Source organism: Neoarius graeffei, chromosome 15 (assembly GCF_027579695.1).
Source record: "Neoarius graeffei isolate fNeoGra1 chromosome 15, fNeoGra1.pri, whole genome shotgun sequence".
Classification (NCBI taxonomy): Eukaryota; Metazoa; Chordata; class Actinopteri; order Siluriformes; family Ariidae; genus Neoarius; species Neoarius graeffei.
The window spans coordinates 73,164,568-73,177,536 of NC_083583.1; the positions used below are offsets into that span (position 1 = coordinate 73,164,568).

Genomic DNA, 12,969 nt, shown 5'->3' on the forward strand with positions numbered 1-12,969 from the left:
CCTTGCAGTATTGAATGCAGTAGAGAGAGAGAAAAAAGAGAGCGAGAGTGTGTGTGTTATTGACTATTATCAGTACACACTATGTCCATGAACAATGCTGAGCCAGTACTCTACGTAGTGCACTGTTTTTGAGGTCACTTGGACAGAGATAGACAGATGGACCTTCAATTCTGTGTCCGTGTCTAATGTGTGAATGGAGGCCTCAGTTAGTGTGCACATGCTAATTATGCCAGCATGAGATGTATTTGTCATTCATTTATCTAAGCTGAGAGCCTTTCTTAATGTTACACCAATGAGATAAAGGTAAGAATATTGCTAAATAGTGAACGTTACAGGAGGGCTAACCTGACTGTAGCGTATGTGTGGATAAGCTAAACTAGGACCGACTATTAAATATACATTTATACCGTAAACTCTTCAGCCCAATCTGTCACATAAGTAGTTCTGTCCTACTCTCAATTAGCTGTTAAAGGGTGTTTTCACACCTGGTCCCCTTTAAAGGAACCAGACTCCGTCCTCTTTAACCTTCATCCTACCAAGTGGGGTCCATCTGGACCCCGCACCTATATGTTTGTTTGCCATTTTAAAAATATGTGACATACTGCCTCACCGTTTTATGAATTTGTCGGAATTTATGTCTTAATTAAAACACTAAAGCACCGGAAGATCAGCTTTTTGCATTGTGAAGGTATAATTAATTTGTTACTGGGGTCCAACCGGACCCCAGAGTAAAGTTTATCTGTCTTTCATTTTATAATTGAATAGCACACTGAAAGTTAACTTCTTTTATTTCTTTTATGTTCCATAATGAAACTACCAAGGCATTCCTTCTTGGGGTCCGTGTGGACCCCACTGCTGCAATAAGCACAGGCTGCAAAACAAAAGCCCTAAATTATTTTACAATTACTTTTTTGTTTTAAATTCTGTAAGAAAGGACCTAAGTTGTAATCCAGAATGTTTTACAGCTGCATGAGCTGCAAAAATCATGTATATAATGCCAATTTTTTTGTGGCGCTATAATTTGCTACATGTATGCTAGTTATTGCAATATTATTGCAATGTTATTGCATTTATAATACATCATTGATATTCAGCCATAGTGGATTTTGTTCTTCAATAAAGTTATGTCTGTTTGCTGCATTGAATTGGTTCTTACTGCATTGATTTCAAGGTATTCCCTCCTGGGGTCCATACGGACCCCGCCTGGTAGTTTGTGTATGTAAAATTGGCTGGTAGGATGAATGTTAAGTGTGTTCTTTATGCCTTGGGCCCTTTAGTGTATTGCTGTTATTAATACAAGATGTTCTGAACAAAACTTATCTGGTGATTTTGTCTTTATAAGCTTTAATTTTAAAGAAAAGTATTGGGGTCCAAACGGACCCCACATGGTAAGATTAAGGTGTAAAATAGCATGGTAGGATGAGGGTTAAGTGGACCAAAAAGTGGACCAACAGAAAAAGAACTCAGTTCTTTTTGTGTTCACACTGTGAATTTATTACAAAGAGGACTGGGTTCTCTTTCTGGTCCAGTTAAGCTTTGATGGGGCCTCAGTCCTCTTTCTGTTCACACCAGGTCCTCAGACCCCCAGTGCACGGAATTCTGGGTGATTTTCTCTTGAATCAAAATGTCTGCTGCCATGCTTGCCCTGCTGTATTCTTTGATCAAAATAGTGCGGATTATGGAAAATACATTTATTCCAGCGGCTGTGGTAAGTTCCAAAAGGAAGTTGAGTTTCCCTGCTACAGTCACGTGACCAACTACAGCAAACGAAGAAGGTTAAACTACAGTGAAAAAGGCGAAGTGAACCCGGTGCGCTTTTTGTTCACAATGCACAGATTAGGCGAACCGTACCGTTGATTTTTAGCGAACCATACTGAGACCACCTCCTGAGGTGGTCTCAGTTCGGTTCGCTTTAAAGGGGTCTGGGTACGGTTGGAGTGTTCACATATGCGCAAAAAATGCTGAGTCATCGATCTGAGTTCGGTTAGATGGCTGAAAGGGACCAAGTGTGAAAACACCCGAAAATACAAATCTGTGGGGCACTGAGCGCCATTCGCACCTCTTTTCGGCATGATTGAAATGTGGAGGTGTATACCCACCACACAAAATCCATAAACCATGATCTCGCCCGCGCACTGAAGCGTCATGGTACCAGTGCAGCAGTAAAGTGATTGAGGACATTTGTTGTGATTGGGGATTTCTCAGGGGTGTTTCCGGTCTGCCTGAGTGCATCATGGCAGCAAACACTGATTTTCCTTCAAAATATGCTCCAAACATCACAAGGTAGGAATCTGATGTGATTTTTCAGCGAGTGTTGGAGCAAAAAATTAGCGTGTCGGCAAATTTGTCTTGGCCCCGACATGCAAATGCACTCTGGGAAGAACAATGTAACACAACACAGCATCGTATCAAACTATCACTCAATTGCTCTTCATGCCACATTCTACACCAAAGTATTTATCCAAGTTAACCTCGACCACTATACTTCTGAATAAGATCAATATGTAATAAGTCTTGTTTTTTAAAAATGCACTGAGTGTAGCCCACTTCATGCCTAACCAGTTTTCCTGTGATGTTAATGTTAGCTACCACACCAATGTTGGCGCGCTAATTTTGATATCTGATCATAGCCAAGTTCCCAAGGCTAATGTTAACTAACTTGGTCTAGCAAGCAAACTAATACTGACTGCTAATTAATAAAAGCAACTTGTAGTTAGTTATTGTCTAATTATTATAGAGTACAGTGCATGATTTTAGAAGTCTCTCATCTCATTACCTGTAGCCGCTTTATCCTGTTCTACAGGGTCGCAGGCGAGCTGGAGCCTATCCCAGCTGACTACGGGCGAAAGGCGGGGTACACCCTGGACAAGTCGCCAGGTCATCACAGGGCTGACACATAGACACAGACAACCATTCACACTCACATTCACACCTACGCTCAATTTAGAGTCACCAGTTAACCTAACCTGCATGTCTTTGGACTGTGGGGGAAACCGGAGCACCCGGAGGAAACCCACGCGGACACAGGGAGAACATGCAAACTCCGCACAGAAAGGCCCTCGCCGGCCACGGGGCTCGAACCCGGACCTTCTTGCGGTGTGGTGACAGCGCTAACCACTACACCACCGTGCTACCCCTGATTTTAGAAGTAATATGTAAATTAATCTACAACTCTTACAAATGCTAATGGTATTAGAGACACTTGCTGCATTTGAAGCAAAAGGTTGCTTCCTTGTTGCCTTCCTGCTGTAATACACGTTGTGCAATAAACAATAACCATGCCAACAGGGGCCTTTCTGTGTGGAGTTTGCCACTGGCCTCAAACCCAGAACCTTCTTTCTGTGAGGCGACAGTGCTAACCACTACACCACCGTATCAGACCTTTGTTATCAGAAATATGGCTTTTTAGACCACAAAGTAAATTCAACCCTTTCCTGATAAGCAGCACAACAGTTTTTGTTTGTTTGTTTGTTTGTTTGTTTCCACATGCAGGACTTGATAGAAAATTAGACTGCTTGTGAGATGTTGGGAGGAAAAAACATAATTCCTCTATGTATTAATTCAAAACAATTTATTTGTGTAATGATCTAATTTTAACAATAGACATTGTCACAAAGCAGCTTTACAGAAAAATATAGATTTTAAACAAACGAATTAATACATTTATTCCTGATGAGCAAACCTGAGGCGATGGTGTTGAGGAAAACCTCCCTGAGATGACACGAGGAAGAAACCTTGAGAGGAACCAGACTCAGAAGGAAACTCATCCTCATTTGGGTGATGACAGACAGCATCTCATCTCATCTCATCTCATCTCATCTCATCTCATCTCATCTCATCTCATTATCTCTAGCCGCTTTATCCTGTTCTACAGGGTCGCAGGCAAGCTGGAGCCTATCCCAGCTGACTACGGGCGAAAGGCGGGGTTCACCCTGGACAAGTCGCCAGGTCATCACAGGGCTGACACATAGACACAGACAACCATTCACACTCACATTCACACCTACGGTCAATTTAGAGTCACCAGTTAACCTAACCTGCATGTCTTTGGACTGTGGGGGAAACCGGAGCACCCGGAGGAAACCCACGTGGACACGGGGAGAACATGCAAACTCTGCACAGAAAGGCCCTCTCCGACCACGGGGCTCAAACCCGGACCTTCTTGCTGTGAGGCGACAGCACTAACCACTACACCACTATGCTGCCCTGACAGACAGCATGATTATAAATAACTTGTGTCTATAATAGTGTCCTATATAGTCACAATGTACAACTGTGTAACCAGGAAATTCATTATAGTTTTAACATGAAGTCTGTTTTGTTGAAGTTATAAACTGTTCATTGATGGAAACTGTTCATGACAACTGCAGTCCTAAAGTTATCATGTCAGTTGTAGTCCTCAGGCATCATAGCAAAACTGTAAGTGTCCAGAGCCATCTTCCAAGTGTGTCTTTAGAATGTCTGTCAGGGGCCGTCCTCCATGGGAGCAATGTGATGAGACTCCAGCCAGAAATAGTGCACCAGGATGGATCAGGCGGGTCCGAAGAGCAGAAGAGGTCAGCATCACTGCACTGTAAAAAAAGAATAGTTGAGAATACTTGAAATTTCAAGGCAACAGTCTGCATTAAGAATTTTATGTTTTGCCAATGATGTGCCCATGATAATCCAAACTATGATAAAACTGTTATCTTTATTAAGAATTCTTAATTAAGTCAATTTTCAATTCCTCATTCTGCCAACATAGATTTCTCTTTTTGCTGAACAGTGGCATTCACAGTAGTACAAAAAGGCAATTGAGGTTATCAGACTTTTTTGGGGGGCTTTTTTCACCTTTATTTGGATAGGACAGTGTAGAGACAGGAAATGAGCGGGAGAGAGGGACGGGGAGGGAAATGACCTCGGGTCGGAATCGAACCCGGGTCCCCAGATTTATGGTATGGCACCTTATCCACCTGAGCCACGACGCCATACCCATGACATGGGTTTTAAAAACTTTATTTCAATATTGAAGTTTTGTAATTGTGTAGAACAATGAAAAAAGGCATGTATAGTTTAATGATAAATTATGATAACCTCGGGGGCGTCGTGGCTCAGGTGGATAAGGCGCCATACCATAAATCCGGGGACCCGTGTTCGGTTCTGACCCGAGGTCATTTCCCGATACCTCTCCTGCTCATTTTCTGTCTCTACGCTGTCCTATCCAAATAGAGGTGAAAAAAGCCCCAAAAAAATCTAAAAAAAAAAATTGTGATAACCTCAATTGCCTTTTTGCACTACTGTGAATGCCACTGTTCAGCAAAAAGAGAAATCTATGTTGGCAGAATGAGGAATTGAAAATTGACAATTAAGAATTCTTAATAAAGATAACAGTTTTATCATAGTTTGGATTATCATGGACACATCGTTGGCAAAACATAAAATTCTTAATGCAGACGGTTGCCTTGAAATTTCAAGTATTCTCAACTATTTTTTTTTACAGTGTGGTGTCTCAGGATCGACATGTAACTCGACAGAGGGAGAGACAGATTGTTAGGTATTCATGTTGACACCTAAAGGTTACAAACAGTGTACATTGAGTGCAAACAGGGAATCCGGCAAAACTAACTATGACAGCATAACTAAAAGGGGAGAGCCAGAAGGTAACACAGACATGAGGGAGCCCCGGGACATAAAGCAGCAGCCACTACACTGTCAACAAACCCAAGTGAGCAAGTGAGAGTGGGGGACTGACAGCATCCATACATCCCAGTTGATCAAAACACTATGTCTGAGGACCCTCCAGATCTACACCTTTCCCTCATAAAAAAACTATTAACAAAAGGCTTGACTAAACAGATATGTTTTCAGCCTAGACTTAAACGCTGAGACTGTGTCTGATTCCTGAACACTACTTGGAAGGCTGTTCCATAACTGTGGGGCTTTGTAAGAAAAGGCTCCGCCCCCTGATGTAGCCTTCACTATACGAGGTACCAACAGATAGCCTGCACCTTTTGATCTAAGTAGGCGTGGCGGGTCATAAAGGACCCAGAAGTTCACTCAGGTACTGTGGCGCGAGACCATTCAGTACTTTAAAAGTCAGTAAGTAGCAGGGCAGGAATTTCACGAGGGACATGGCCCTCGTGCCCTCTCAATTTGGCCTTGTGCCCTTGGAAAAAAATATCTGCCGTAAGGCCACAGTGGCCTTGATGCCCTGCGGTTTTGTAGTCTGCCTCATGACTGCCAATAGGCTTTAACATCACCTGCGTCTATTGAGAAAAAAATACGCCTTTTGATGACATTCTGGATTCTTATTGGGCAACTCATCAGTGGTGGCTCGGACTCGAGCCTGGCATGAACTGCTCCGACGTGCTATAATGACATCAATCTATCACCAGCCAACCAGGAGACTTAATCAAACGCATCCCCTGCCCACTTGTGTCCGTGTCTGAGACGTTGAATTTTCACAGAAGGAGGGAAGAAGTTGACTGAGGTAAGCCTGTGTGATAAATTAACGAACGAATAAGAGAGGAATTTCAACATATAGGGCTTAAGTTTGTTACCGTTAAATAAGCATTGCTTGTACAGTAACGTTATGTCGTTACAACGTTGACCCACTTTTAACGTGCCGAGTACCGACTGTAGCCGGTAACAGGGACGTCACTAGGTTTGAGAGACAGGGGTAGCTTAGCACCCAGAGGAGAAAAGGTATTGTGCGCGCGCAGCGCGCGCCGAACATTTTTCAGAGCACCTACTAAGGCTGTCAATCAATTCATTATTTCAAGAGCATCACACCTTGGGGACACACTTCCCACCATTTCTATTCTATTTTAAAATTGCTTTCATCATTTAATTGCTTGCTGAAGCAACTTCACCAGCTAAACTACAAAAACGTGAAAAAAACAATGGTAGGTGTCATGCATTCCTGCGCAAACTGAAGAGGGCAAGTGCTTCACAATTCATCATGTAAACATTCTACAGAAGACTCAATATAGCCTAGGTAAAGTTAAGCAAATGCAAACCACTGACATCAAATTACAGTCTCACCGTGTGTGTCTGCAAATGAAAGCATAGAATTCTGACTCTCTGCAAACCCAACTCAATGGAAGCCCGCACCGCGCCTGCTGCAGAATGCCCGCGTAGTTTTTTAAGTCCTACTAGCCTACCACTCGACGTGACGCTTGACACAGAGCCAATGAGGAGGAATCATAACGATATTAATAATATTGCATTAAACAATAAATAAGCAAGCAGAAACTGTTGTTCGGATTAACTTGCGTTCTTGATGGCTCATGTTCAGTGCTTTACTGCCTTTGTTTTTTTTGGGGAAAAAAAATATATATAAATAATTTAAAAAAGGGCAAAAAATATAGGGTGGCTTTGCCATAAGATAGGGTGGCTGGAGCTACCCTAAAATGGGTCTGGCGACGTCTATGGCCGGTAACAAATGCTAATTAGCTTGCTGTCAAGTTTTTCCTTTGTCGAGCTTTAAGCTTAAGGTCATGGATGTTACTACTGCTTGTTCCTGCCATAATATGATACATGATATGTGCTGTTGTCTGTTCATAGCCACTTTTATAATCTATGCAGTTAGCATTGTTTTGTTACGAGTATTGTATGTTTCTTTTTGCTGTTTAACCAAAGTGTAACTGCTGCCATCTTGACGAGATCACCATCGCAAGAGATTTTATCTCATTGTTTTTGGCGTCATTACAACATTAACATTTACTTTTATTCATTTTCATATACATTCTAGTATATGTTCCATTTATAGTCAAACATTTTGATGTACTCCAGGCTCAATTTTGATTAATCAAAAATCTGCGTAGTAGTACAGTCTGAAGATGCTCTTGCACATTCGGTGTCAATTGAACAAAAATTATGGGAGGATATAGGTTTAATAAGTTTTACAATTTTTGAAGTGAGTGATGGATTGATAAGTTTAGATGTGTTCAATATTTTCTTATCTTCAGACATAATAGTGTAGGAGATATTTATTTACCTGCTTGATAGTTTTGACTGAGACTCCAATCTTCCTCAGAAGAGTCATTAGACCTTAAATTAAATTCATTATAGACGTGAACTTAAAATCATTGTTTTATTTTATCGCCTTGGTGCCCTGGCTTTTGGCCTTCGTGCCCTCAAAAAATTGACAGCACAAAAGGCCAAGTAGCCTTGCCCCTAAAATGACGAAATTCCAGGCCTGGTAAGTAGTACAACCCCGATTCCAAAAAAGTTGGGACAAAGTACAAATTGTAAATAAAAACGGAATGCAATGATGTGGAAGTTTCAAAATTCCATATTTTATTCAGAATAGAACATAGATGAAATATCAAATGTTTAAACTGAGGAAATGTATCATTTAACGAGAAAAATTAGGTGATTTTAAATTTCATGACAACAACACATCTCAAAAAAGTTGGGACAAGGCCATGTTTACCACTGTGAGACATCCCCTTTTCTCTTTACAACAGTCTGTAAACGTCTGGGGACTGAGGAGACAAGTTGCTCAAGTTTAGGGATAGGAATGTTAACCCATTCTTGTCTAATGTAGGATTCTAGTTGCTCAACTGTCTTAGGTCTTTTTTGTCGTATCTTCCATTTTATGATGCGCCAAATGTTTTCTATGGGTGAAAGATCTGGACTGCAGGCTGGCCAGTTCAGTACCCGGATCCTTCTTCTACGCAGCCATGATGCTGTAATTGATGCAGTATGTGGTTTGGCATTGTCTTGTTGGAAAATGCAAGGTCTTCCCTGAAAGAGATGTCGTCTGGATGGGAGCATATGTTGCTCTAGAACCTGGATATACCTTTCAGCATTGATGGTGTCTTTCCAGATGTGTAAGCTGCCCATGCCACACGCACTAATGCAACCCCATACCATCAGAGATGCAGGCTTCTGAACTGAGTGCTGATAACAACTTGGGTCGTCCTTCTCCTCTTTAGTCCGAATGACACGGCGTCCCTGATTTCCATAAAGAACTTCAAATTTTGATTCGTCTGACCACAGAACAGTTTTCCACTTTGCCACAGTCCATTTTAAATGAGCCTTGGCCCAGAGAAGACGTCTGCGCTTCTGGATCATGTTTAGATACGGCTTCTTCTTTGAACTATAGAGTTTTAGCTGGCAACAGTGGATGGCACGGTGAATTGTGTTCACAGATAATGTTCTCTGGAAATATTCCTGAGCCCATTTTGTGATTTCCAATACAGAAGCATGCCTGTATGTGATGCAGTGCCATCTAATGGCCCGAAGATCATGGGCACCCAATATGGTTTTCCGGCCTTGACCCTTACGCACAGAGATTCTTCCAGATTCTCTGAATCTTTTGATGATATTATGCACTGTAGATGATATGTTCAAACTCTTTGCAATTTTACACTGTCGAACTCCTTTCTGATATTGCTCCACTATTCGTCGGCGCAGAATTAGGGGGACTGGTGATCCTCTTCCCATCTTTACTTCTGAGAGCCGCTGCCACTCCAAGATGCTCTTTTTATACCCAGTCATGTTAATGACCTATTGCCAATTGACCTAATGAGTTGCAATTTGGTCCTCCAGCTGTTCCTTTTTTGTACCTTTAACTTTTCCAGCCTCTTATTGCCCCTGTCCCAACTTTTTTGAGATGTGTTGCTGTCATGAAATTTCAAATGAGCCAATATTTGGCATGAAATTTCAAAATGTCTCACTTTCGACATTTGATATGTTGTCTACGTTCTATTGTGAATACAATATCAGTTTTTGAGATTTGTAAATTATTGCATTCCGTTTTTATTTACAATTTGTACTTTGTCCCAACTTTTTTGGAATCGGGGTTGTATTTTATAATCAATGTAAAATTTGATTGGGAGCCAATGCAGTGTGGATAAGACAGGGGTGATGGGGTCATATCTTCTAGTTCTAGTAAGGACTCTTGCTGCTGCATTTTGAACTGACTGGAGCTTGTTTATGCTCCTACTGGAACATCCAGACAGTAAGGCATTACAATAATCCAACCTGGAAGGAACAAAAGCATGAACTAGTTTTTCTGCGTCATGTAGTGACATTATATTTCTTATCTTAGTAATATTTCTGATATGAAAGAACGCTAGCCGGGTAATGTTATCTACATGAGATTCAAACAAAAGACTGGGGTCAGTAATCACTCCGAGGTCTTTTCCTGCTGCACGTGAAGAAACAGAAAGGCCATCCAGAGTTACTGTGTAATCAGAAAACCTACTTCTAGTTGCATGTGGTCCGAGTACAAGTACTTCAGTCTTGTCAGAGTTAAGTACGTACATAATATACACAAATGATGAACATACCTTTTTTTTGTCTCAAGACTAAAAAAAGCTTGATATGAACAAACACAGACTAAAAAAAGATTGGTATGTTCCTCTTTGTTGGCGTATTTTGAGGGGGGATGGTATACCCCAGCTTTAGCTTCGATTTTACATTTTACTAACAAATCTGTAGACACGCACAGTTTGAAGCTTTGCTTTGCACTTTCTCTCTCTCTGTGTGTGTGTGTGTGAGACAGACAGACAGACCGACACTTCTGACTTCTTTGCTAGATACCCTCAGGGGCTTCTCTCTCTCTCCATGTAAGTGTTATATGGTGACACTCCAGTGTGATGTCAGTCCTAACCAGGTGTGTGTGCTTGTCCTTACGTTTGTGTGTATATGAGAATAAGAGAGTCTGATGGTTCAAGGGTGGAGCCAAGATTAAACACACAAGTCTTACATGGGTATCATCTCTCCACAGAGCAATCCAATTGGAAGCACAGTAGAAAAGAAGCTGAGGAGATCTGTAGATATGTGTGGAATGAGAATACACACAGCAAGGACACGATGATAAATGACAGTCAAGGTCTCTGGCACTTGAAATAGAGTTGTGGAGAGAAAGATATATTGCGCAAGGAGGCTAAACTTATCCCTGACACCTTGCCTGCTGAGCTGTTGTGGCTAATCGAAGCTGGTCAAGGATTCAGTGAAGGATTACTGTTTATTTATTTGATTCTTTGAACAGCGCCTGTAAACCTGTGGATACGTTATGGATCTATGTATACCAGAAAGAAACAACAGCAGGACATTCTGTGATCATTACAAAATGGTGAGCTTGAGCTAAACTTTGCAACAGAAGTCTGAAACAAGTGTGAAGGGCTAAACATGGAGACTTGAGGTGCACCAGCATGTGGTAATAAGGAGCTTTTTAAATTATTGTTGTTGTTGTTGCTATTATTATTATTATTATTATACTCAAAAGAGCTCGAAGCTATCATGAATATAGTGTTAATACTAAATAAATTAATGGTATGAACCTCATCATTGGCCCATAATTTGAAGCCATTTTGAAAATTCTGAAAAAAAGTAACCGAAATGTAACTAATTAACTTGTCTAAAAGTGAAGTGTTCTCTGTATTTGCTAAATATGATGGCAGGTCTGAAGAGAAAGTACAAAGGGCTTAAAATACAGTCGGGGTTTTTACAAGCAAAGTTAACATGCTAGTTTTTAAAGAGATAGCTGACAGAGCTAGTGTCCTGTCTTTGACATCGCTAATTCTACAAGAAAGCATTTATAGAAAAAAGTGAAAAGAGGATTAAAATACAGCCTTGGGATTTGCCAAATTTTCAGGCAGCATTACTGAATTTGATGTATTTGTCTTGTATATTTTATATATTTCAAACAGGAAACTGCATACATGAGTTGATAAAACTAGTGGCTGCTCCTTTCAGCATTTTTTAAGGGTACACTGTCGTATCTGTGCAGTGGAATAATAATAATAATAATAATAATAATAAATATTATTATTATTATTATTATTATTAGTAGTAGTAGTAGTAGTAGTAGTAGTTTAAGCAGGAAACTGGATGAAACGTTCATTATGAAAAGGTACGGCTTGTTTTCTAGAAAGTTAGTCTGAAGTTCAAAGCGCTTAATGAGAAACATCAGCACGTTATCCACAGGTTATTTGCAGATTTCTGAAGTAGGTGACTGTGTGAATATATCGATGGATCTGTTGCCTCCTTTGTTAAGGAGAACTCGGGGATAAAATAAAGAATAAAACGGTCAGTATGTCAACATGAGGATTACCTGGGTATGTCGCCATATGTCCAGTCAGGAAGAGCTGTTTATTTTCTTGAAAAGAAAAATTTGAATTTATTGCTTTTTTTGTGTGTAATTTGAGAGATTAAAATTTGCAGTCAGAACAAACAAGGATACAATTTGTACATTGCGTGTTGTTTTTCAGAAAGTCTTACAGTGTGTATTTAATGTAATGAATAACACACTCCAGGCTGTGCAGTTATGCAACAACGTGACACGCCAGGGTGATGTGATACGGCCCGATGTGAAGCAAAATCTCTCAAGTGGCTTAATTTTGTGCAACTTCACAGTTTGGAGTGTGTTATTCCACTTATACCAGCAGTTATAATGTTTAATTTAATAATGAGTGACACGTTGCACATTTAGTTACATTTAATGTGATGGAACATCCATCAGACAAGATTGTTCTAGCTTGTGTTATAGCAGCTATAAACAGTCAGTCCCTTACCAGCCTCTTCTCTCTCTCTCTCTCTCTCTCTCTCTCGCTGTCTCTCCCCCCTGAAGACTCTCCTGTGTCAGGAAACTTACTGACTATTAGAAAGTGCTGACATGGGAGACTCCTTCCATACATGTAAAATTTTTTTATACACACACACACACACACACACACACACACACACACACACACACACACACACACACAGTGGTGCTTGAAAGTTTGTGAACCCTTTAGAATTTTCTATATTTCTGCATAAATATGACCTAAAACATCAACAGATTTTCACACAAGTCCTAAAAGTAGATAAAGAGAACCCAGTTAAACAAATGAGACAAAAATATTATACTTGGTCATTTATTTATTGAGGAAAATGATCCAATATTACATATCTGTGAGTGGCAAAAGTATGTGAACCTCTAGGATTAGCAGTGAATTTGAAGGTGAAATTAGAGTCAGGTGTTTTCAATCA

The 12,969-nt window shown here is 40.5% G+C and overlaps 1 protein-coding gene across 1 annotated transcript in view; it reads left to right on the forward strand.

Annotated features, from left to right (window-relative positions):
* Positions 1–10,982: 10,982 nt before the first annotated feature.
* nav2a (neuron navigator 2a) overlaps positions 10,983–12,969 on the forward strand; it is a 229,138-nt gene continuing 227,151 nt past the window's right edge. Inside the window, exon 1 of the mRNA XM_060941848.1 lies at positions 10,983–11,068. Coding sequence (XP_060797831.1) covers positions 11,009–11,068 — 60 coding nt within the window. The 5' untranslated portion in view covers positions 10,983–11,008. The remainder of the gene's footprint in view (positions 11,069–12,969) is intronic.